Source organism: Seriola lalandi, unplaced genomic scaffold (assembly GCF_002814215.2).
Source record: "Seriola lalandi dorsalis isolate HSWRI2012SDOR001 ecotype SW California unplaced genomic scaffold, Sedor1 jcf7180002054861, whole genome shotgun sequence".
In the NCBI taxonomy this organism is placed as follows: domain Eukaryota; kingdom Metazoa; phylum Chordata; class Actinopteri; order Carangiformes; family Carangidae; genus Seriola; species Seriola lalandi.
The window spans coordinates 2,099,457-2,125,120 of record NW_019525414.1 but is presented as its reverse complement, the minus strand read 5'-3'; the positions used below and the strand labels follow the sequence as shown (position 1 = coordinate 2,125,120).

Sequence of the window (25,664 nt, the reverse complement as noted above, 5' to 3'; positions counted from 1 at the left end):
CCCACCGCCCCCTCTGTGTATGTGTGTGTTTGTGTGAGTGAGTGAGTGAGTGTGTTTGTGTGTGTGAGTGTGTGTGGAACCAGACAAAAGCTTAGGAGGAAGAAAATCTCCCCAGAGTCCAGAACAATACAGCAATGGCCAGCAGTGGAACTGGTTTAGTCATTAATGTAAAATAGTCAAGTTCTCATTGTAGCATGCTGATACAGAGGAAGACACCAAGACAAGGAAGTGAAGCCAGGAGGAGCCCATTTCTGCTCACTTGGGTAGCTATCTTGACATGTAAACATTAACAAGACATACACATACACAAGCACAAACACCTAGAGGTATGTACTGTGTTGACTACACGAATAATGGGAGACTATCCGTGTCATGTGAGCGCTGGCAGGGTTGGTTCTGTCCAAAGTGCTCGAAAGGAGTGACTGCGAGTAGGTGGCAAATTTACAAAGAGGGAATAAAAATCTCAACACATATGACACACATGATATAAAACCGACTGACTTGTCAGTGTTAATTGCATGGGGAAGTATTGAGTAAAGAGTGTGAGTCAGTGTCATTCATTGTTATTTGATAGCAGTTATTATTCACTGTGTAAACCAGACAGTCACGTATATTCTAATGGACGTCAAAACTTTGAGAATGACTGATGGATAGATGTTAAACTCCTTTTTAGTATTCTATTTAATCAGTCTGATTGTATTGTTGTCAGAGTCTCATCTTTACAAACACTGCATGCATGATCATACAGTACATTTATCTCATTAATAATTGCAGCTATAAATTTGTCAACATGGAGCTATTTGTACGTTTTGCTGTGGCTACATAGTCATCATTAGCATTGCTGCGTACGCACCCTCTGAGCAGCGCTACTTCTTCAGGGCAGACTGGACTCTACAGTGACTCGGTATCGGAAAGTACCGAGATGGTCTGGCCAGACAGGGGCTAGCTGGTTAGCATGCTAACTTTAGTAGAAGAAAAGAAGTGACAGAAACAGAAGAGCCAACATTGGCGTTGCTTTCCACTGCTAGACACAGCTCTTGGTGACTAAAGGAATAAAGTTTAATTCTGAACTCAATGTTTCTTCTACACTCTAAACAGCTGTCAATGCTAATGTTGGCTATTTTAGCAATATCACAACTTACAAACAGCTCCTTTAAATTTTTGAGTTCACAACTAAAATATTCCACTGTGATTTTCATTCAGTTAATTACACACCTCAGTTCATAACCAAACTCCACCCTCTATATGTAATGCCTCACAAAGGATGACTACGCCACGTGTCAGCATGAAAAACGCAGCATATCTTGTCTTCTAATAGGGGTAACAAGAGATTTTGCCACCAAATTGTGTACTTATTGCGTGTACTACAGTGCATTCGGAAAGTTTTCTCCTTCTATTTTGTTTCATATTTTGTTATGTTGCAATCTCAAGCTAAAATTTTAAGAAATCATTTACCCTGTAAAGACAAAGTGAAAACAGAATTTTAGAAAATTTTGCAAATTTATTAAAATGGAAAAACTGAAACATCATATAAACCTAAGTATTCAGTCTTGAAATTTAGCTCAGGTGCCTCCATTTCTCTTGATCATCTTTGAGATGTTTCTACACCTTGGTTGTATTCCACCAGAATTCAGTTGATTGGACAAGATTTGGAAAGTGACACACATGTCTAATTAAGATTTCACAGCTGACAATGCATATGTGAGCAAAGATCAAGCCATGAGGTGAAGGAACTACATGCAGAGCTGAGAGACAGGGTTGTGTTGAGGCAAAGATGGCAACAAAAAAATGTCTGCTGCATTGAAGGTTCTTAAAAGCACAGCAGCCTCCATCATTCTTAAATGGAAGAAGTTTAGAACAACCAGGACTCTACTTAGAGCTGGCCGCCCAGTCAAACTGAGTAACTGAGCTAGAAGGCCCTTGGTAAGAGAGGTGCTGAGCTCCAGAGATCCTGTGTGGAGATGGAATAGGCAACCTATGTTTCACACCAGGAAAGTGAAGCATCAAAGTGACGTGTGAATGACAGCATGTACACCAAAATTGTTTTGATTTTCAACAGGCCTTTTTCACAGAGGATATTTTGGCAAAATTAAACAAAACTAAATAAATTTCATTCAGCTTTTCAGTGTCAGAGTCCTGGTATTATGCATGCTGGTTCATTGTCACAATGTCATGACTCACAGAAACACAAAAGACAGAACCATCGTTACATGTCGTTACATGTGACAAGTCAAAGTGTATGCTGTGAACAAAGTCAGCCATCATCAATTGTCTTATGTGGCTTAAAGACTTGTGTGGATGGACATCACTGTAAGCTGTATTGAGTTTAAAAGCAGCTGTTGATTTCCAGGAGCTCAGAAAACAGCTCCATGTAACCACTAGTAAATATTTATGTTGAACTGTATTCTGCTTGTAGACAAACTGTACACTTCTGCTTGTTCAGCTGACCTGTGCTATGACCAAAGCCTATTAGTTTTTTTTTTGCATTTAATTTGGACTATTTAATAGGAAATTAACTGATTGAACAATATCTCTTATTTACATACAAATTATGCCACAATACATATTTTTCACCCCCTGGAAACTTCCTAGGAGCTTTTAAAGGAATTTATTTGCACATACTTGCACACCATCTGTCAAAAAGGCCCGAGACTGAAAGGGTTAATGAAAATGGAAGTGTGGTGTGGAGCCCCCTCCCTCCAGCGCTCCCTCCTCTCTGTCAGGGCCCATCCGTGTCTGGGAGGAAGAAAACTTTCCAATCTTTAAACACGCTTTGCCATCAAACTATGCCACATAAAGAGCTGTCAGCGCGGGCTGGGTGAATAAACTCCACACACCCACTCCAGCTTGGAGAAGAGGAACTGAGGACTTGCTGTTTGTGTTACGATGCAACGGTGAGTGTAACGCCGATTCGTTCAAATGTTCGTGTAGCTGTAATGTTACAAAAAGGCAGAATAGAGACAATATAGTCGAAGGTTTTTTCTCTTTTATTTTAGTTTTTCTGTCCTGGAAAGTTTTGACGCGCTGCGTTGCGTAATTACCCGCCCAGCGTGTAGTGAAACTGTGTTGGCGAAACAACGGTCACAAATGCGTTTACTGTGGAAGTGTAGCCTAACGCTCCAGCAGGCTCGACCCTTACACGTAGACACACACATATCACCGTCTGCGGTGTTTAAAGCGGGAACACCTGAGCCGAACTAAACTTACGCAGCTGAACTTAAAAAGGCGTCGTAAAGAAGCAGAACACCGTCCGTCTGGTCAAATTCCCCCAACACACCACATCTCACACACTACAATGGCAGGACACGTTGTTCAGGGCTGTGTGGATGAAGGTTCTTTTTTTTTTTTATGAGCAGTCCTGTCAATTACTTACTTACTTTACAGTAAAACCTGTCCTGAGGTGAAATATAACCCCTAGGCTGGCATGTAACAAGGCTCTCATAAGTCCATATCATGTGACATCAGCACTTAAATGTTCCTCTGCACCTCTGGATTGCACAACTGTAACAGGGTTTTGTGTGATTGTGTGTGTGGCTAGCAGAGGCCTCTTCTCTGTGTGATATTGGTGATACTGCATGTGTCCAGCTGTGAGGATGAGCATGATTCATACCATACATACTTCAGTGAGGGGGGGGGGATTCCTAACATGGAGCTGGGGTTAGTGATTTTAGATCCCCTGTTTCTCTCCCAGCAGGTCTGGGCGTGTTTGCAGACTATATAACTAACAAACTTGGTTGGTGTAGACGAGGGTAAAACTCTGGTATGAGGGCTTCATGAAGACATTCTTCAATGGTCACAGGGAGTTAATTTTTTGTACTCTTGTTATTTATAGTTCCCAGCTGTCCTCCTGTACTCTGTGATCTAGCAGTTGTACTGGATGGTGGACTTGTGATCAATGGCTCACTCCAAGTAGTAACTGTACAAGTATGCTCATTGGTCATGCTTATTGCATTTCAGAGAATCATTTTACTGTGTGGGACAGTTAAATGAATGCCAAACTAAACTTTAATATTGAGTTTTGATTTGCACGAAAGACTTGATACAATAGATTAAAAAAAAAGGTTGAAAAGAAGGAAAACAAACCTGTATGTTGTACAGCTGAGATATTGCTATATATTTCTTGAGGGGGCTTGTTGTGCCATAGCTGTTCTTATCTATCCTTGTAATGTGTTGATGTAGGGACTTTTAGAGGCAAGTCTGCTGTAAATACTTTTACCGTGCAACACACCCATTCTTGGAAGCCTCAGTTTTATATTTTTACTTGAGTGAATTTTATGTCCTGTCACTTTAACTGAATAATGGGAATGGCCGCTCATAAAGAACACGTCTCTGGGCCCCGATGACTTGTTTGGTAAGACCTTTATACAGTGGATGGATACTGCTCAGAAGACTAACGAGGAACTGTATTGTCTCTGCAGCGTGAGTGTTTTTTTTTTACAGAAAAGTCAGAAACATCGTTAGGATATGAAATATGTGATTGTTTTTTTTTTTATTTCTGTTTTTGTGTCTGATATGACATGCCTTTCTCTCTACAGCTGCTCTGACTGAAGTTTAGGGACTGACATCATGCGTTCCAGTGTGGATGGACCACAGAGACCCCCTGGCAGAGGAGAGACTGCCAGCAACAACAATAACAACAGCAGCAGCAGCAGCAGCAGAGAAAACACTGGAAACTCAGGTTCCCAGTATGCGCTATGTGCTCTAGGAGTTGGGCTTGTTGCCCTCGGCATTGTGATGATTGTGTGGAGTGTTGTACCTGCAGACCCGGCCGGTAACAGCAGCAGTTCAGGAGAAGACATTGGCGCTGGTAGCAGGAAAAATAAAGCGTCTTCTGTGGCGTTTGTCTTGGTGGGTTCTGGTGTGGTCATGCTGCTGTTGTCCTTGTGTGTGGGAATGAGGAACAAACAGCGAGAGCAGCTGATGCTCCGGGAGGCCCAGAACCGTGGAGGAGTGGCAGCTCGGGAACAAGAGGAAAGAGAAATGTGAGTATTAAAACTACTGATTTAGATAGATAATCTGTGACATTGACAATCATAGCTGTCTCATGGTATTGTTTTTGTCAAAATTACATCACTGATTTCTGGGTAAAACAGTTGAAAGCACAGACACAGGCACAGACAATGTTTGAAGCAGCGTACAGATTCATATTATCCATCTAATAACAGCCATGTTAACTTAAAAAAAAAAAAAAATGTTTTATGAATGTCTGCAGTGCTGAGGAACGAGCCCAGCGGTACGCCGTACCCAGCTATGAAGAGGCAGTAGGCAGCGGCCAGTACCCTGTTCGCCAGACCAACCATCCCCCAATCTCCTCCCATCTACCTTCCTATGATGACCTGGTTGAAGTCGACGGTGTACAGTATGAATATGAGGGGTCAGAGGTCACAACTACTGGATCACAGCCTGTTCCAGCTTCCAGTGCTCCCACTGCTGCTACTTCCGCATCAAATCGTCGACCTGGGAAAAATAGCCGCAAGCTCCTCCCTATCAAGATCCGCAGGATTAAATCAGAGAAGCTGCACATGAAAAACATTGATAACTCTCAGCCAGGAGCTGGAATCAGTATAGAGCCACTTACTCCACCACCACAATATGAGGATAAAGTGCCTCCACTTTAAGATCAAGCTGATGATGTTTGAAACAATCTACTGAAATTCCTGGAATTTGCTATGATCACCTTTTGTGGATCTGGATCTGCCTCATTAAGCCAAGATTTGAAGATGGCTCTTCCTGCAGAACATTCCCAGTGGCACTTTGTTATAAAATGCAATATCTGTTGAAATTCATCATTAATGCCACATCACTCCAAAGCAAAGACCTGAAAAAAACATTATTTTTTTAGATAAGTTTTTTTAGACAAACGGTGACAGACATAGTTGTTGGATTCTTTCTTACTGTGACAGATTCTGTCACAATTGGATTCAAAGCACCCACCAAATGCAGCTTTCTCTCAGGTCAAAGTAGCTTTCTGTTTATGTTATGTAACTGACCTCCACTGTGCACTGACAGGACATGTGAGTTGACGCTGGATGAAGTCACAAGATGTGTGTAGAAGTCTAGGAAGTATTTCACTGTGTGAGGCTTTGGATTGCTTCAGCCAGCAGTTTACCAGATGTTAGCTCAGCGCTGAGTGACTGAGCCTTGTCTGTATTCAGCTGGCTTGACCTGATGTGGTATGCTACCCAGAAACACTCCACCACATTGTCAACAATATTGTGTTCCGTGGTCCTCTAAAGCTCTAGAGAGACTTAACTGCATGTTCTACAGAACGGGAGTCCTGCTCTTCTTCCATGTTAAGTTCTTTTTTTCTCACTAGCTTTTGGTTCACTTTCCTTTGCCTGTCTGCCTGAAAAGCTGAAACATGATAATGGGGGTTTTCTTGACATATTCGAAGACGGAGTGTCTACTGGACAGCACCATTTAAGAATCTTCCATTTTGATTAAGATAAAACCAAGCTTGTTCAGCATTTATCAGCCACAGCTCCCATGACTCATAGCAATAGGCACTCTACCAAAATCTAATGGGAAACATGGTTGTTGAATGCTAACAAAATATCACTTGTTTTACCATATAGTATCATGTCACTTGAATCTTGCTGTCCAGTAGTGTATTGATAATCAGAAGAGGTAGGAATGGGTTGGATTCCACCAACAATGGAGAAAAATCGCCGGGTCTTTAGCTAACTGCTACTAACTGCTAAACCCTTCTCACAAGCAGCTTTCCGCTGCTTTGTGCTCGACAGGCAGCAGGTAGTTGATATGCATATATTATTACACTCAACCAGACAATTTATGTTTATTATGAATTAGCTGGGATGCAGTTTGGGAGAGAAAGGCAGCGGCTGTTTTTGGAAAAAAAAAATCCAAGATGCACTGTATTTAAGGCCTGAAATGTATATTTGCTCTCACTAGTGCAGCACCAGTGCTCACCATTAACCTCACCATTAGGTTACCATTTAATAGAAACTGCTTTCTGGGAAGAAACCATTTTGTGGTGTCTTTAAATGAGTGGTGATTCTAACTTGCTGCAGCTGCAACACAGTTTGTCCTCCAGCTCTACACACTAATGTACATTTAAATGCCTTTGTGCTCAGAACAATACTACTGCTCTTCCTAAAGCATTTCAAAAGACATAGTAGTGTGCATAGCAGTGCTCTTCTAAATGCAGCGTTGCTCTTACTCCTGCAAATAGTGGGTAGAGAAGGAAGTATGTGAATAGCTGGAAGCCTTTGGCAGTAGCCATGGTGAACGCTGTTGGGCTGTGAAGGCAGTAGTGTAGTCTCTGCTTCTCTCTGGACTTGTTTTTGTTCTGGTTCGAGATGACCAACAGAAAGAGTCTTTGACTGTGCAGCTGCACCATAATAACAGCAGCTATTGCTCACTCGCTTGCTCATCACCATTCCTCCAACCACAGCTCAACTTGCAGCCGTTTTCACTCAGAAGTTTGCAGAGAATGAGCAGCGAGAGACGAGAGACAGCTTTTCTCTTATGGTTAGACTTGTTTAGATGTGAACAGCTGTAGCCGAAGTGAATGATTTATCTTTTCATTCACTTAAACGTTACAATTGTAAAGGTCGCACAAGATTCTGCCCCTCTTTTGTTTTGTGGGACAAAAGACACTTCTTCATCAGTGACGTCATCACCCAGTTCCACATTGTGTCTGAGTAAAATTCAGTCTAAATCATGCAAAAAAGAGACTTAGATACTCATTGTCAGCTGGTTATATTATATATTACCAGGTTTTCTGTCAAGATAAAGCCAACAAAGTCACTGAGTCACTTCAGGTTTGTCATTGGAAGGCAGCGCACAACAGCTATGTTGAAATGCATCGCACAGTGTATTGATTCTTTATTTTGTGTCCTGTTCACTACTGCAGACAGTCATTGTACCTCATTGGCAAAGGACCAGATAACTACATGACTGATTTTATGACTATGTAGTCAAAATGTTTTACATCGATGAATGAGTGTTTTGATTTAGCAGTCACTTTCTGTTTTACTTAGATACGTGTCCGAAACACATGATGTTTGTTGTCTGTTTCATTTATTATTGCTTTTTTTTATTACTTATGTCTTTGTTTCTTTTTATATATACTGTGAAAATATACTTTTCTAGGATAATTCTAATATGTTTGTGGAGAATGAATGTTTGTTTTTCCTGAAGAGTGGGAAAAAATGATCTCATGAATATTTTATGAGAAATAAAAGGAAGTATTTGTTAATTAACCCAGCGTTTAAGAAGTGTATTTTGCTATGAGTACTGAATCGTAATTCATACTGACATTTTAACATCAATATTTTCCAGCGTTGTTACTGTTCACTAATCCTTGGTTAATATACAGCTACTGTATCCAATGGTGAGAGAAATGTCTGGATGATATTTACTGTAGCTGTCAAGGGCCTACATGACCAAGTTAAAATGGTGTGTTTAGCACTGATAAACAACATTTATCTTTTTTACAGTAACACTGATACAACAAGACATCTTAGATCATAGTTGTTTTTATTGCAGACAGACGTACTTGAATAGTTTCTTCAGTATTTGGTCATAATCTGTGGAGTGAACAACAGAAAACACAATTATAATATGCTTCCTGTTTTTGAAAGCTGAGGCTTTGTTCGCTTCAGATTGCATTGTTTATGCTGGCATGGTAATCACAAAGTGCAAATGTTCCTCACTGTGTTGATCCAGCTGATGTAGGAGCTGACTTGTGTAAAGACAGTGGGTTTCTGGAAGACGTTGCAGCCCTGACCAGAGCCGAAGCTCACCACGCCGTGGACGTCCCAGGAGCCATCGGGGTTCTGGCAGTTCAGGGGGCCACCAGAGTCTCCCTGTAGACACACACACACACACACACACACACACACACACACACACACACACACACACACACACACACAGTGTTGGCTAACAGCTTAGACACACAGGCACCAGTGATCATTTTGTCATGCTGAATTTTCCTTTTACACCATTTCACTTCTTTATTAGAATCTTATATACTACACAAGATGGAAATTTTTACACATGACATAACTGACTGCTGTAACTGACTGATGACCCTTCCCTGTATGTACTCACGTTACAGCCAGCAGTGATGCCATCTCCGCCAGCACAGACCATCTTGTCTGTTGCCAGGACGCTCCACCAGTCGGGCTGTTTGCAGATGTTATGGCCAACTACTGGCAGGAGAGCCTGCTGCAGGATGTCAGCCAGAGGACCGCTGGCTGTGGGGAGGAAACACGCTTATCTCAGGTAAGAAACAAGGGTGGTTCCTCAGGGGGACAGCGTTAGCTGGGGTGCTGGATGGAGATCATTTCTGCTGTTAGTGGTGTTCAGGGTAGAGAGTGAGAAGATGGCATTTAATACCAAAACTAATGGTATCCCAAGTGCTGAAAATGGTCTGGCTCTTGAGCTATATTTAACTTTTATATTCTACTTTATATTTCAATGTTTTTCTATTAAAATGTTGCATCCTATCATCAGTGGTGGAAAGTAACTAAATACATTTAATCAAGTACTGTACTTAAGAACAATTATCAGGTACTTTGTGCTTTATCTCCATGTTAAACTTCTCTATACTTCTGCTCCACTATATTTCAGAGGGAAATATTGTGCTTTTCACACTACATTTATTTAACAGACTAATGTTATAGATTAAAAATCATATATTAAGATTATAAAAATTAACATTGTTGAAGATCAAAGATAAAGGGATGAAAGCAGTGTCTAGTTGGGGCCCACTGTCACATTTCAGAAGTCCTCTGAGTTGTTAGCAGTTCCATCAAATAGATATTTCCCCTTAGTCTTCTCAGTTTCATTTAAATGACTGTAAAGGTTTTCTTGCTTTCTTGACCCCTCAGATTGTGACCGGTATAAAGGTGGCGGGACCCCTAGGTTGTGAAGCACAGGACTAAACTACTGCACTATATAAAGCTACAACCAGCTGCAACAGTGAAATGCTATATGCACGTTAATGCATCAGTATTAACAATCTTATAATTTAATATAAGCATCAGTTACAGGAGCAGTGTTTCTGTATAAAGGGGACATACATAAATAAGAGTGAATACATCCCGCTGATAGTACTTGTCTATTTCTATCTTGAATGCAGGACTTGGATACAGGACTCCTACTGTAATGGCTCTGGATACTTTTTCCATCACTGCCTGTCATATTATAAGTGTGCACCACACTAACCCTGACTTCACAGATAGCTTTGGTACTACCACACTTGCCCCTCTGTTGTACCTGTACAGTCCTGTGGTGCCAGAGTGTGTAGGCCCTTCAAATTCCAGCAAAAGACAGGAAGCTCACAGCACAGTCAAACGTCTCTATATCTTCGAGTCATACGAGGATTACAAGCCATGCTTTCCATCACGTTACTAAAAACAACATACATCCTGGTTTTGAAGGCGTAAAACTTTCACCTCACTGTCTCTGCATCAGTCAGATGAGAATCAGCAGTGTAGCATTTTCCTTGAAAGTGCAGCTATTATTTTAAGAGGATTTGAATTAAAAAAAAGAATATCCATATTCTTAGATGTATACATGTATAGCCAATTCCTTTTGTTCATTATTTGTTTCTTAGGAATATTTTTGGGACGGAAAAATTACTTTGTACAACCATGAACGTATTGTATCCACTCAGCCCTTTTTTCACCTAGTTTATCTTGTAGTATTTACGTAGAATCCAGGATGAACATGTCAGCAGCTCTCAGTGGCAGGAACTGAATCTCTCCTTAAGGCATGGTTACCTCTAGGCTCTGCTTATTAAACAGTTTGAATATTTGTCACATTTTGTTTTGTTGAGCTAATGGCTGAGAAATATTCTTGGCTTTGATCTCTCGAAGTCGACCTACACTGGCTGGCGTGCACCAAAACTAACTTGAGGGCAATGGCTGTAAAGAATAATTGAATAATACTCAGAATATTTGTGATGATGGAATGATTCTTTTTTTTTTTCTCCTGCTGAGGTGCACTGACTCACTGGAGAGTCGACCCCAGCCGGTGACGTAGCAGGGGGAGCCGTGGGGCAGGACGGAGTCCCGGTCTGGGAGGCAGGCTGGCATGACCGTGTCGGAGAGGGTCACAGGGGAAGACAGCTTGATCAGGGCAATGTCGTTACTGCAAAAGTCCAAACAGTCCACTCAGATTCAGCAAGTGAAGATAAACATGACATGGTACATGTTACATTAATAATTTACTGCATCACACTCCACCATTTCAAAAAAATGCCAGTTAACTAATCACTGATCATCTGTTTACACACAGGGGCTTGTTCATTACACCGTTCACTTGGACTTATAAGGTGACACTGAGTTGACTGGACTGCTGTTGCTGTTACCGGCTTAGCATGATGTTGTAGTCCTCATGAGTGATGATTTTTGCTGTTCCCACAGCGATGGCGCCCTCCTCGCTCGCCTTCAGGCTGTGTTTACCCAGCTCCACTCTGTATCTGTTGCGATCACTGTGAGATGGAAGATGACGTGGTGTTTGCTTAGGGATTTGAACAGTAGCATTGAATTGTGTGAAACTGCGATTAAGTTAATGGAGCATCGTGAAAGCTTGGTAGTCCTTTAGAGGTTGGTTTGTGTGACCAAACAGTTTTTAACTGGCTTCTTTTCTGACTGCAAATTGTCTTTACTGTGAAGTTTGAACATTTCTGCGGGCCACTCTTCTGTTCTCCTGGCACACACCTGTGATTTAGCATACAGTAGTAAATATGAATGCTTTCATGAACTGGTCACATTGAATCATTACTGAGTTATACAGTATACAGCAGCCTGAAAAAGTATGTGAACTGTTTGTAAATCGTATACATTTATGTATAAATTTGTCTTAAAGTATGAGCTGATCTTCATCTAAGCGACAGTTATGAACAAACACAATCTATTTGACCTAAAAGACACAAAACATCGTCCTGTCCTTGGCCATGTTGAAAACATCATTCAAATATTCAGAGTAGGTTGGAAAAAAGTATGTTGACTCTTCATTTAATGACATTAACATAAGCTAACTGGAATCAGGAGTTCTCAAACCTGGAGTCCATTCAGTGAGGCCAGATTGGAGATGTTGGTAAGAGCTACTGATGTGAATCAAACATGCCTCAGAAAAAAGAGACCTGAGAAGACTTACCCAAAAAATTGTTGATTTACATAAAGCTGGAAAGCATTACAGAGTCATCTCAAAGAGTTTAGATAGTCATCAGTCCACAGTCACACAAGCTGTCTATAAATGGAGAATAGTTAGTTCTGTGGATACTTCCCCTAGAAGTGCACATCCAGCTAAGATGACTCCAAAGGCAAAATACAGAGCGCTCAGTAACGTAACAAAGAACCACTACCACATATGCTACTGGGAAAATGTTTTGTGGACTGATGAAACCATGGTTGACTTGTTTGGCAGGAACATGCAGCACTAATAAAAATGTCTTAAGCACATTGTGCCTGTAGTTGGGGCTTAGATGAAGATCAGATCACATTTTATGACCAGTTTATGCAGAAAACCAGGTCATTCCAAAGGGTTTATAAACTTTTTCTTCCCACCATCAATCGAAGATAAAGAGAAGCAAAGAGGTCTTAATTGAATAAAACTGTCAGGGATAATTAATTTAACACAATGGACAATTTATCAGTTAGTTTATTCCTAGTAGAACAATATATATAGATATTTGTGACCAACAACAGTGTTCAAAAACCAAAAACCGGAGGAGGAAATCTGCAGCGGTGGATTGTCAGTAATTAAAACAAAATGTGGAGCAGCTCTGCTTCACACCCCATCTTTGCCGTATTGTGATTTCCATTATGCCGACGGCCTCCCCCTCGTGTTAAGTTGTACTTACTTGATACAGTGGGCAGCAGTGAGGACCCAGTCAGCGGAGATGAGGGTGCCTCCACAGACGTGCATCCAGCGCCCGCTGCTGCCTGACTGGAGCGAGATCTGAGCAGAGAAGAGAGAGCGCAGTATGCATTACTACACAGTCAAACGTCAGTGAAAAGAGTTGGTGCTGCTCTGTGGTTGTGAGAGTGAACATGTTTTGGGCCTTACCTGCCAGGGCCAGCTGTGAGGCCTGACATCCTCTCCCGCCACCACCCTGCTCAGCACAGGGGGGAAAGTGGGAACGCCACAGCCATAGGCTGGGACAAGGTGATATGTTATTTTAGCACCAGACTACACATAAAAAAAACAGAAGGTAATTTGATTAATTATAGCCAAGAATGAAAAGCCAAGTTCAGTGAAGCTTAAACAATTTCATTATTTTCAAATAAAATATAATTAGTGCTCTTTACATGACTAATAAGGGACTATTTATCTGGATTATACTACAGAAAGAGAGTTTTACGCAACATATGTGAGAATATTTAAGATGTCTTACCACTAGCTACCACGAAAGCGAGAACCACCAAACTCCTCATGACTGTAGAGTATGTAGCCCTAATGTCGTGTTATCAACAGGCTTGTATTTATACAGTAGGCTAGGAACCACAGTATGGTGTATGCATGTGCTGGGAAACCTGGCCGACACATGCAGAAAGTCAAACATGGGCTGGAGACACCAAACATCATGTGGCTGGTGATAGGATTTTCCCATCAGTGCTCCTGTTGGGGAACATTGGAACCTTTTTTGCTGTCATTTAAATTTATTTACATGAATTATCTATCTATCTATCTATCTATCTATCTATCTATCTATCTATCTATCTATCTATCTATCTATCTATCTATCTGTCATATGTTATATAGTTGTCAGAATATAATTAACTGAACTGAACTACTCAGGCTTAATATTCAGAAAACTTTAGTTGCTTTGCATATTTTTGGGAAACTGCTGACCTGCTAAGTGATACACACACAAAGTCTTGACTTTTTATTTAGTTCCACATCATTTATTTTACATGTCCACAAAGTAGCTTTCATCCCAAAAGACTGTCCTCTCAATAGGCCACCATTTTCTGTGGAAGAGAGGAGAGAAACATGTTAGATTTAGTGCAATACCAGCAGGGATAAGTAATTCATTATCCAGATTCTTTGCTAGTTTCATCTTTGAAACATGAATGAAATCGCAGAAATAAAAAAGCGTATTTATGGATTTCATGACTTCGACCCCTGAAGTCAGTCAGTGAGCGAGGGTCAGGAGCTTACGGAGCTGATCCAGTCGATGTAGGAGCTGACTTGGGTGAAGACAGTGGGCTTCTTTGGGAAGTTGCAGCTGAGGCCTGAGCCAAAGCTGACGATACCGTGAACCCCCCAGGCGCCATCAGCGCTCTGGCAGTTCAGAGGGCCGCCAGAGTCTCCCTGAACCATGTGAGAGAAAACATTTGATCCAAAAATCCAAATTTAGGACTAACTTCTTGTCCTTGAAAGACACACAGTGAGTCCAGTGTTTGCATCAAACATTACTCGTCTTATCTTGATATTTTTAGGCCTTCTAACTGACATTGCCCTCAATTACAATATGTTATTCACAAAACAGTATAAAAATCAGATAAAATAGTTGTTTGATTTTTTTGGGAAATAACACAGTATCAGAGGAAGAATCTCAGTTAAAGCACAAAAATATAAAGGAACAGAGCCATGACTGTTTGTAAGTGTAACAGTTATTCTCATTATCTCAGTTTCAAAAGCCTCTTTACATAATCAAACGGCTTGTTTTGTCCAACATTCCAAAAACCAAAAATATTTAGTAATATAATAAATAATATAATGATATTTATATCATAAAAGACAAAGAAAACAAGCCAATGTACACATTTGAGAAGCTGCAATCATTGAAAAAATAAATATTGAAGTGTATATATTCTCCACAATCACTGCAGAATTAAAACAAAGTAAAAAGATAGCTTTGCTGATCCTCTCTATAAAACATGGCAAGTTTACAGGTTGAGGAAACGTGAGCGTAGTTTGCCGTGTCCAGTTTGCTGACACCAGAAAGCAACGGTGCTACAGTATGATGTGTCATTTTATATACAACGATGTGATCGTGTCATTCATTATTTTAGACTCACGTTGCAACCAGACACAACTCCGTCTCCGCCCGCACAGACCATGGTGTTCTTCACCATAGCTCCCCACCAGTCAGGCTTGGTGCAGGTGGCGTGGTCCACCACAGGCAGGAGAGCCTGCTGCAGGATGTCAGCGATGGGACCTCCGGCTGTGTGGAGGGGAGATGCATACAGGCTCAAGTTCAGCTCAGGTAACACATTGACGACATGCACAACCTTCACCACTTTTACAGATGTTTCATCAGCTGTAGCTTTGAGCCAAACAATGTGGTTTCTATTTAATGGATCTGACTAATTCTCTTGTTTGGAAATAAAGTCATTCTCTGGTATTTTGTGTCAGAATAAACAAGAGAATCCAGCCAGTGTATAATCGAGTTAACCAGAGACAACTCCAAAAGGCAAAAAAAAAATCTTTTGAATAACTTTGTTTGTACTTAAATAATTGCCATCAGCATTTTTGTCAGATACTGTAAGTATTGCGCCTGTTAAGCAACCAACTAATAACTTGATCCTGTGGTTTTACATTTATATTTAGAGTACAGTGCATATACCTTAATACTGTATTATATATAATCCTGTATACTACCACGAATACTGAGGAACTGTTAATAATATTTTACTGAACTGCAGTAAAACTCTCAAAGAGGGGAAAGAGACTGGGCACTCACTTTTGATGCGACCCCATCCGGTGACGTAGCAGGGTGCATCATGGGGGAGGATGAAGCCGGCAGCAGGGAGACAAGCAGCCATGATAGAGTCAGAGAGGGTAACAGGGGACTCCAGCTTGATCAGGGCGATGTCATTACTGTAGAGGAAACACACACACACACACACACACACACACACACGCACGCACACACATTTAGATTTCTTATAGAGTTGACCTACTGAAAAGATCTTTTTGGTTTTCAGCAAAGTCTCTCGCTTCTTATCCATGTCCTCAGTGAGAAGGAATGTTTTACCGGATGAACAGGGGGTTCCACTTCTCATGCACAATGATGTTGGCGGTGCCCATGAACACAGCACCCTCCTCTGTCACTTTCAGGTTGTGTTTTCCCATGGCCACTCTGTACTCCTTGCTGTTGCTGTAAGTTCACAGACAGAAGAACATGAAGCGACTCAACTCAAAGGCTCTTTTCCGGGATTGAATTTGGGCTCCACTATTTCATACCTGATGCAGTGAGCAGCAGTGAGGACCCACTGGTGGGAGATCAGGGTACCTCCACAGGTGTGTCTCCACTCACCCTGTCTGTTGTACTGCAGGGAAATCTGAAACATACATATGAACACAATCAATTATCTTAAGCTTTTCTTTTTTTTCTTTTTTGTGTCATTTGTTTTGGCTCATTTTTGGCACTTATTTTATCTAATTTTATTCAATGTTAATGTATTTATTTATCTCTTTACTGTCTTTTAAACATTATTCTAATGTATTTCTTCATCTTATGTAAAACCGTCTCTGTTTTTGAAAAGTGCCACACAAATAAGCATTTCTTGCCTTTCCTCTTTCATATTCATATTTTTATTTTCTGCGACTCCACATTGCATGATGCTGTGAGAGTTTTGGTCTCTAGTCTACCTGTCACATGCTGCACTGTATATTTTAGCTATGATCCTCATTTGATTTCTTGAAGTCCTAGGTCTTAAAGATGTATTTTTCTGACAGCACATATCTTGTTTTCTGTTTTTTGTTTTTTCTCATTCAGCGTGTTTTACCTGCCAGGGCCAGCTGTGAGGCTTGACATCCTGTCCTCCAACCACCCTGGTCACCGCAGGGGGGAAAGTGGGCAGGCCGCACCCGTAGGCTCAGGGGAACAGACAGACGCATTCTATTAAAACTGTGAACCTGTGCACACACTTATTCATCTACATTCAGAGAAAGCTGGAAAAACCAAGTGAACAGATGGATGTAACAGTGCCGTGTGGGATCCTTACCACCAACAACAAAGAGAGCAAGAACCACAAACTTCATCATGTCTGTATCTGCACAGTTTGTGGTAAAACATCTGACATATATATATGTCTTTCATGATGTTATGCAACCTTCAAAAACTCTGTCAAATTCTTTTTTCCCTTTGCCACTGGGGTGGAGCTAGGTGGACATCAATGAACATGAATACTAGGCCAAGGCCAAAGTGTCCCAGGGTTTTGCATGTTTTTGAACTTGTTTGTTAAACAAGTCAGTGGAATGAAATGTTTTTTTATTTTTTCTCATCAAGAGCTGGACCACACACAAACAGCCTGACTCCATATCAAATGTAGCACTCCCTACTCACAATATCACCTCCTGCAGCAGCTCAAGTTTCCATTGCTCATGGAAGCATTGAATGTTTCCTGTGACCGTACAGCATTGGTCAAATGAAAGTAAACAGTACACAGCTATTAGAGTATCATTGACATTCCCTAAATTCCCATAACGTTGGATTGCAGTGTATCCTCTTAAATACAGTAAATACAAAATCATGATGATGATTCCTCTGCATCCCAACCCTCACCCCATTCTGGCAAGGTGGTCTCACACTTTTGGACCCTAGTGTTGTTTACCAAAAATTGCAATATCAAAAATATTACAATATTTATTAGTATGTGATATTTGATAGGTGGAGGTGATAGTCGTGCAAAAGAAATGTACCCATTGAGGAAAGCTACTGCAGTACAACTGCAGTAGCTGTTTCAGCTCAGAGGACATAGAAATCAAAATATGCTTATGCTCCAGAAAATCTCAAACAAATATTTACAAACTATTATTACAGTCAAATACAACATTACACATCAGTTTATTACATGATTTGTCTATTTATTACATGCTTTTATCTATTTCCAACATTGCATGTTTTATCATTTACCACTCAAGTGTTTTATATGTACAAACTGCACTTTATCACATGGAAAGACTGATGTGGGATTAATTCAAACACATTTTCTTGTATACATGCTAATTCTTTTTACAAATATCTCTAACACTTTCAAACATATGCAGCTTCTTGCATTTTCTTACTTCTTTCTTTTTTGCTATTCTTTGAGATTGTTCATATCCATATGCATACACATACAGTATGCATAATGTCTGTTATACATAACAGGCTGGTAAACTAAAGAAGGTAAAACTTTGTGTATTTCCACAAGCACTTTTATTTCCTTTAATAGAACAAGACAAATGGACAGGCATAGGGTGTAAACATCGTCTCTAACTTTAAAGGACCTGACAAACTCAGGTCACTGTGAGACATGTGTGAGGTTCACACAAAGGTTGAGGTGGAGAGATAAGGTGTATTTGGGGATATCTGTGGTTACTTATCTCCAAGGTTGATTTATTTTTCCCACCTACTTTTCCTGGCTGTGCTGCAAAAGTTAAGCAACACATCCGAGGTCTGTGAAAGCACTATATAAGAAGGAGAAGGTCCCGATGAACTTCTGCTGAAGACTGTCACCATGAAGTTTGTGATCTTGGCTTTGTTCGTTGCTGGCGGTAAGCTCTGATACTCTTCTGATCAGACAGTTACATGTTTTCCAACCCTGACCCACATTTCCTTTTACATGAGGTGGTGTACAAATGGATATGAAGCCTTGAGTTTTAACAAAATCACATTTAACTGCTTGGAAATATTTTTGATAGTTAAAGAATAAAACCTGATATTAATGCTGATGTTAAGACACCATCATAAGTCATCATACTCTGTACTGCTGTCTCTCAGCCTACGGGTGCGGACTGCCCACCTACCCCCCCACCATCACCAGGGTGGTTGGTGGAGATGATGTCCGTGAGAACAGCTGGCCTTGGCAGGTATGCTCCTTTAAATGGTCTTGAAATTCTGTCTCCTGTCTGTTTCCTAAAGTCATAAAAACATTCATGTACCGTTGTGTCTTCTCCTCAGGTGTCTCTGCAGTACAGGAGTGGCAGCAACTTCTACCACACCTGTGGTGGCACTCTGATCTCCAGCCAGTGGGTCCTCACTGCTGCTCACTGCATCAGGTTTGTCTCAAAAAGTTTAAGAAATGTGAAATGAATGTATTGAAGGCACAGAGGACAAAGAGAGGCAGGCCTGTGGTAGACAGAGCACTTGATTACTTTAGCAGCCTAATAAGTAAAACACACACTATCATATCATCCGTTACTCGTATTACTTTTTACTTGCTTATTAATAAAGACTATTTTGTTGATATCAGAATATCAGTGATCCGGAATTCTACTTTTGCTAACACTGGCAGTGCAGATTTAGACTTTCAGAGTTAGGTGAATAGCAGTAGTCCTGTACTAACACAATGTTAGTAGAGGTAATTGTATTAATAACTTGGGTATTCTAATCAAGTGTTATAAGTGAATAGATCTCTGCCTTAAGCAACTCTGACTTGGTTCTGTTTGGGTTTTCTTTGTTTGTTTTGTGGCTAAGCAGCAGCCGCACCTACAGAGTCTACCTGGGAAAACACAATCTGAAGAGCAACAATGAGGTTGGGTCCATCGCCATCAGCCCCGCCAAGATCATTGTCCATGAGAACTGGGACTCTTACAGAATCCGGTGGGCTCAGTTGTAATAACAAAATATATAGTGGACCACATACTATGATTCTGTGACTGTTTATTCATGATATTAATGCTCATTAGCATTCTGTCTCTAAATGTTGTATTTGTATTCATGCTTCAGTAACGACATCGCCCTGATCAAGCTGGAGACTCCTGTCACCTTCTCTGACACTATCATGGCTGCCTGCCTCCCCACCTCTGGTGACATCCAGCCCAATGGTGCTCCCTGCTACGTCACTGGCTGGGGACGTCTCTGGAGTAAGTTACATCAACCAAATAAACCAAACAAAACAAACAACAGCTGTTAAACAAAGCTGGTTAAATTATCATATCTTTAATGTTTTATCCTTTCTCCAGTTAAATTTGTGTGATCACAGGACTCGAGGTTAATCTTCAACTAAAATGTCATTAATTTGAACTGAAGCGGTTGAGTCCAATTTCAAGACCACTTTTAATAATGTCTTGGTTTTGCATCCACCTCATAGTTTTATGACTTTAACTTCCCACATATTTCCCAATAATCTAAAAATAAAAAAAAGTTGCGTCTTGCCACGTATTTTATTTTAAGGGATTACCTCCTCAACCTTATGCATTAAATAAGCCAAAAATATTTTTATGTGTTCAAGAGATGGAACATGATACAGGCTGCAACTTTAAATTAAAACTGGGCTTAGTTTTGGAATAGACCTTTGGAATAGACCTTGAATGAAGCGGTCTTGACTACAGCTCTGAATGTGAATGCCCTGTTCTCCTCTAAAGCTGGAGGTCCTATTGCCGACATCCTGCAGCAGGCCCTCCTTCCTGTGGTCGGCCACTCCATCTGCAACAGGTATGACTGGTGGGGCAGCCTGGTCACCGACAAAATGGTCTGTGCTGGAGGAGATGGACAGCTGGCTAGCTGCAATGTGAGTCTGATATTTCTTATTGTACAAACGTATGTCACTATAGTTTCTGTAAAACAAAATTCCAGCCTTACACTTAAGTATATCTCTATATTACACCATTGAGATTTAGATATATTAATGTTTTATTTTCTAAAAGCTCTTGTCATCATCTGTTTTTTGGGTTTTTTTTGTGCCTAGTGTCACATTTGTCCTTTTTACCTTTTAGGGAGACTCTGGTGGCCCCCTGAACTGTCAGAGCCCTGATGGCTCCTGGGAAGTTCACGGTGTGGTGAGCTTTGGCTCAAGCATGGGCTGCAACTACCCCAAGAAGCCTTCCGTCTTCACTAGGGTCAGCGCCTACATCCCCTGGATCAACAACGTAAGTGGAAAAAACTTAAAATATTTGTCCACAAGATTTCATGATATACTCGAGGCTTTTTTGTTTCTCTTTGGATCCAGCTGACAACACTGAAACCTCTTTACTGTCTTGGGATTTAGCCACTCGCTGTTTACTGGCTTTATTGTCAAATCAAAACAGACAGACCTAAAACTACTCATGGGAAGCCATTTGGTTGTTTATTGCAGGGATCTTAATGTCAGACAAAGATCTGAGAAATAGTTTTATATAGCAGTTGGAAAAACCTTCACATTTTTAATGGTCCATAAATTATTAAATTAAGTTGTACAAATTATGAAATACAATCATAATAATTGTCTCAAATTTTAATATGAACTTTTTAGTGCAGAAGAAATAATGAGCGGGCATGTTGTGATAAAGAAGTCCAGATGCTCAATTGCCCTATTTCACAATATTGCCTTTATGCTTTCTTTTCAGGTGATGGCAAGCAACTAAGATGTAGACTGGTTTGTGTCACTGTTGGTTTTTGCACTTAACCATCAAATAAAGATTGTAGTGACTAATACAGTGCCCTCTGTGTTGGTATTTATACAAAGAAAACACATTTTCCATCCCAAATTCACACCTGTACAAAATATGTTTTGTCCATACATCTAACTGCTGCTGCCGTGTTTTTCGATTCTCCACCACTTGTAAATATCAATTGTTTGACCGCAAGTAACCACTAGATGTCCCTGAAGAAGACGAGGATTTCATATCAGAGAGTCTCGATGATCCCCCTCACTCACTTTTGTCGTCAACCAACTCACATTTCACTGGGTTGAGAATAACACGATCAACGTCACATCTCGAGATCCTAAAGAGAGACACTTCTCTGACCTACATTAAACATCCTCCCATGTCTTTACAGGCAGCTGATGATAAACACCTCAAATGTGGCGGAAGTTAACTTAGGAGCTACTGTTTTCCCGCATGCGTGTTGTGGGGACATATGACGCACAGTCATATAATGGGCCATAATCATAAAATACTAAAGTGAAGAACCACTGCCGCAGGCAAAGCCAAAGAAAATCTTTGGCATCATGTTTACATTAATAGAGATGTACTGCCTCATCTGTTGGTCAAGTTAATTGCAGACTATCTTGTAACCTTGTGGTTTAAGGCTCAGTGCAGAATAAAGTGGATTAGGGGGATTATCACTCATATTATGTTACAAAGACTAGTTAGACATTCATTAAACTGTTTTGTTTGTTTGTTTCTACTGCACTTTGTATACGGGAAGAAAGTTTGTTTGTGGAACTACACGACTTGTACTTTCGACTACGTCCATTAAGGTAAAATGGCATGTAGCTTTTCGCTGTTCCAGTGATAGCTCTAGTCACCCTCAGAGACTCAACTTTGAGCCGCTTCCACAGTAAATCCAAAGGGTTTAAGAATGTACCACTGTCAAACCATGGAAGGCTTGAGGCAGGGGCAGAGCCAGACATTGTAAACATCCGGGGCTTATCCCCAGTCACCGCAGCTAGGCTACATGCACTATCACCTTATATACAAAGGCCTTGATGGACAAGGACCAGGCTACATTGCCAACTCCCTGTGTACCTCCAAGATCACTGAGGTCATCTATTGCTGCTTTGTTGAAAGTTCCCAGCAACAGCTGTAGGAAAATTGGGGATGCAGCTTTTGTCAGTTACGGCCCAAAGCTGTGAACCACACTACTTATTGACATCAGAGAGGCCAGCTCACTAAGTATCTTTAAAAGAAAGCTCAAAACTTATTTCTTCACTTTTAACTAGCTCTGAAATTTTGCACTTTGCATCACATTTATACACTCCTCAGCACTTTTGAATATCTTCTTATTTATTGATTTATTATTTTATTTATTATTTTATCTAAATTTACTTTACAATCATATTTTTCATTTTAGATCAAAGATCAGTTCTTTTAACATGTTTTGTTCATTTTGTCTTTTCATGTGAAGCACTTTGTTCTACATTTCTTGTATTATTATTATTATTATTATTATTATTATATTATCATCGGGGGAAAACATGATATTAAGAAAATCATCCAGAGCCTGCATCATATTTTGAATCTAATTGGTCTCTGTCTCCATCATTCTGAAACCACAAAACAACATATTTTGACAATTACTAATTTCACCACTGCCACATAAAAAGAGGCAAACATTGTCTGATGTTACTATTTTGAATTTACATGACATAGGTTGGGAATGAATTTGGCATAAACAGCATTACTAATTTTGAAACCTATTTTTGTTGTTTAGATGACAAATCTGAATCCAGGCCATAATGATATGTGCTGCTCTAACTGAGCACACATGGATCCCCAACAAGGCCAAATGATATTACATGTCTATATGTAGCATCATAGGATAAACAACATGGACATGTACTGTAATATTCTACTCCTGATCACTCTGTTCTCATTTCCTCTTCTTTCACTCTCTCAGCTCCACTCATTTATCCCTGAAAATGTCCTCCATTCAAAAGAGTAAATATAAAACAAAAAGAGTTTTAACATTTCTGATCCTAAACTGAAAATGTAAAAATATTAAATGTATATCTTATACTGTTACATCTGCTCCACCTCTGCCCTCCTTTATAAAGAGTCTATATAAAGTCTTATATCTGGTGAAAGCAGACTTGGGATTTATCATCATAGGACAGATAACTACACACAGTTCTGGCCCTGAATCGCAATGAGTTCTGTGTTTATACTGTCACGTATTGTCTTTTCTCTTGTCATAATAATGTTAGGGTTCGTTCCTCTCATGCTCGCGTTCGTTACCCGTTATTATTTCTTCCGTTTTATGGCCGTTATTTACCGTTTTTTTACATTTCCCCTGGTAACCACGGTAACCAACGGTAAACAGACACACCATTGTCAATTTCTCCTCCTTCACCCCTGAGATCAAGCAATATACTAAATAATACAACAGTGACATCTAGTGATCTCATTTGAAAACAGCAAGACACATTGAGCCATCAAAAAGAATAAACTTGAAAAAAAACAAGAAAATTGATAGAGTAATTGATAAAGAGGTTAAAACTAAATCATCTTACGAAGCTGAATAGTTTCAATCTTTTTCTAAAAGTTTTTTTTAGATAAAAATGGAAAAGTCTTGCATATGAAGGTTCATATATTGTATTTGTCCCCAAGTTGTGAGATAATACTCATGTTGAACCCTCAGTTACTTTGTTTAGAAATAACTTGGTTTCAAAATTAATGAAATGAAAATTCTGATACTCACTAGCCAATACACAAATAAACATTATGTCACAATTAGCAGTCGTTTTGCATCCTGTCATTGTCTCTGCCATGAGTCGTCTATGTGATATACTAACAGGGTGTCAAAATATAAATGTTTTGTGGTACAAAGGTAACGACTTTTGAGTGACACGCTCCTCTCACGATATTTCCACACGACAGGCTCCTTCTGTAGGTAATCTGTGGCACTATCCACCCGCCATAGAGGATTTTTGAATGGTATTGAATCCATGGCTTAAAGTTCTAGGGCCGCGGCCGATTTAGATTCGAAAATAAATAATTAGCCTATATTCTCGCATATTTTTTTTAACTGTCCCGTAGCAAGATTATGGCTGTATGTATACAGTCATAAGGAACCCTATATTTTGTATCAATCAAGTATACCTATTTGATTAATAAAACATCTTTGTCTGGGCTATTCTTTATAGCTTTGAAAGTTGTGTTTGGACTTGGATACAGTTACCAGACTATGGTTTCCGACTGAGGAATGGGTGAGTTATAATGCACTTAAATTCTTCCTTTTGGACCTTTCAAGTTAAAGTGAGGATTCACATTTAGAAACGATTAGATGAGGTGTTCTTGTCTTTCTGAAACGGGTTGCCATATGCGCCATAACCTTCACCCATCTTGTTTGTAGCCTACGAGATGAGCAGAGGAGTGTCTGGCGGCGACTTCACAGCAACTGCACGTAAGAAACATCGACTGGCAGTGACGTCACGGCGGCGATGGTGGTTGTACATTGTTGGACTCGTCGACGAGGCCACCAGTCAGCCTGCACTGCAACCTGATCTCTCGGCCCAGACCCGACCGAGCAGCATAAGAAAAGTAAACTGGGGAACAATCAAACGCAGAAACTTTTGGTACCTGTGACAATACCAGAAGAAAGGTGAACAGGAAACGGGGCGTGTAGGAAGGAACCAGAACAGAGAACAGTTAGCTGCTTTTATGGACTGCCCATGTATAGGGACTGGGAAGAAAGCCACCATTACTGCTTTATGTGTGGACGTCAAAAACCATCATGGACCCAGGGGCTCACGCGCACTTGGGGCCCACCCAGCAGTTTGGAGATAAAAAAAAAAAAAGATTTTTTTTCTGTTTAAATTTCAGATAATGGCACCATGTATAACCAATAAAAAGCAGCTTTATTAAGAATTTTGCCATCTATTTACACGTTCATTGTCAAGGAGAATCAGGATGTAGAAGTTGTGGAAGAAGACGTGCAAGCTAACCCGGGACTGGAGGAGGCTACCGTTAGCAGTGCACGACAACCTGAGGCTAGCTGTAGCAGCGGCTTCTGTAGTAACGTGGCTTCTGTAGTAACGTGGGTTTTTGCTCTATAAATAAAGATTATTATTAATGTGAATTTAAGCGAAAAGTAATTTCTTTTTTTTAAATGTTTTCCATGTATTATATTCAATGCTGTGCATGAACGCGTTCATTAAACACGTTAATATTTTTAGTGAACGCAATTGAACGAATCAGCTGTGAATGTCGCTCACGTTTTACAACAGTTTAAGCTCACGTTTTATGACAGTTTTACGCATGCCGCATGACGTTTCCGACCTCTGGCTGGTGCTAGCAGTACAGACGGTACAGACTCTGGTACT

At 40.3% G+C, this 25,664-nt stretch overlaps 4 protein-coding genes across 4 annotated transcripts; 2 read left to right on the top strand and 2 right to left on the bottom strand.

Moving 5' to 3' along the window:
• Nucleotides 1-2,687: 2,687 nt before the first annotated feature.
• On the top strand, nucleotides 2,688-8,225 carry tmem51a (transmembrane protein 51a). The gene is made up of 3 exons (XM_023427528.2): nucleotides 2,688-2,894; nucleotides 4,536-4,982; nucleotides 5,213-8,225. Exons 2-3 carry the CDS (start codon nucleotides 4,567-4,569, stop codon nucleotides 5,616-5,618), a joined length of 822 nt encoding a protein of 273 aa, XP_023283296.1. The 5' UTR covers nucleotides 2,688-2,894; nucleotides 4,536-4,566; the 3' UTR covers nucleotides 5,619-8,225.
• A 260-nt stretch (nucleotides 8,226-8,485) lies between these two features.
• Nucleotides 8,486-13,439, bottom strand: LOC111670692 (chymotrypsin-C-like). The gene is made up of 8 exons (XM_023427530.2): nucleotides 13,376-13,439; nucleotides 13,048-13,136; nucleotides 12,842-12,939; nucleotides 11,345-11,467; nucleotides 10,988-11,124; nucleotides 9,079-9,224; nucleotides 8,679-8,831; nucleotides 8,486-8,552 (listed from the first exon to the last, which is right to left on the bottom strand). The coding sequence occupies exons 1-8, from the start codon at nucleotides 13,413-13,415 to the stop codon at nucleotides 8,535-8,537; spliced, it is 804 nt and encodes a 267-aa protein (XP_023283298.1). The 5' UTR covers nucleotides 13,416-13,439; the 3' UTR covers nucleotides 8,486-8,534.
• Nucleotides 13,440-13,852: 413 nt separating this feature from the next.
• On the bottom strand, nucleotides 13,853-17,012 carry LOC111670777 (chymotrypsin-C-like). Its single transcript, XM_023427656.2, has 8 exons — nucleotides 16,938-17,012; nucleotides 16,719-16,807; nucleotides 16,174-16,271; nucleotides 15,965-16,087; nucleotides 15,671-15,807; nucleotides 15,006-15,151; nucleotides 14,143-14,295; nucleotides 13,853-13,952 (listed from the first exon to the last, which is right to left on the bottom strand). The coding sequence occupies exons 1-8, from the start codon at nucleotides 16,975-16,977 to the stop codon at nucleotides 13,935-13,937; spliced, it is 804 nt and encodes a 267-aa protein (XP_023283424.1). The 5' UTR covers nucleotides 16,978-17,012; the 3' UTR covers nucleotides 13,853-13,934.
• Nucleotides 17,013-18,329: 1,317 nt separating this feature from the next.
• Nucleotides 18,330-21,329, top strand: LOC111670778 (chymotrypsin-like elastase family member 2A). The gene is made up of 8 exons (XM_023427657.2): nucleotides 18,330-18,471; nucleotides 18,698-18,786; nucleotides 18,878-18,975; nucleotides 19,397-19,519; nucleotides 19,646-19,782; nucleotides 20,284-20,429; nucleotides 20,635-20,787; nucleotides 21,244-21,329. Exons 1-8 carry the CDS (start codon nucleotides 18,435-18,437, stop codon nucleotides 21,259-21,261), a joined length of 801 nt encoding a protein of 266 aa, XP_023283425.1. The 5' UTR covers nucleotides 18,330-18,434; the 3' UTR covers nucleotides 21,262-21,329.
• The last annotated feature ends 4,335 nt before the right edge of the window (nucleotides 21,330-25,664 follow it).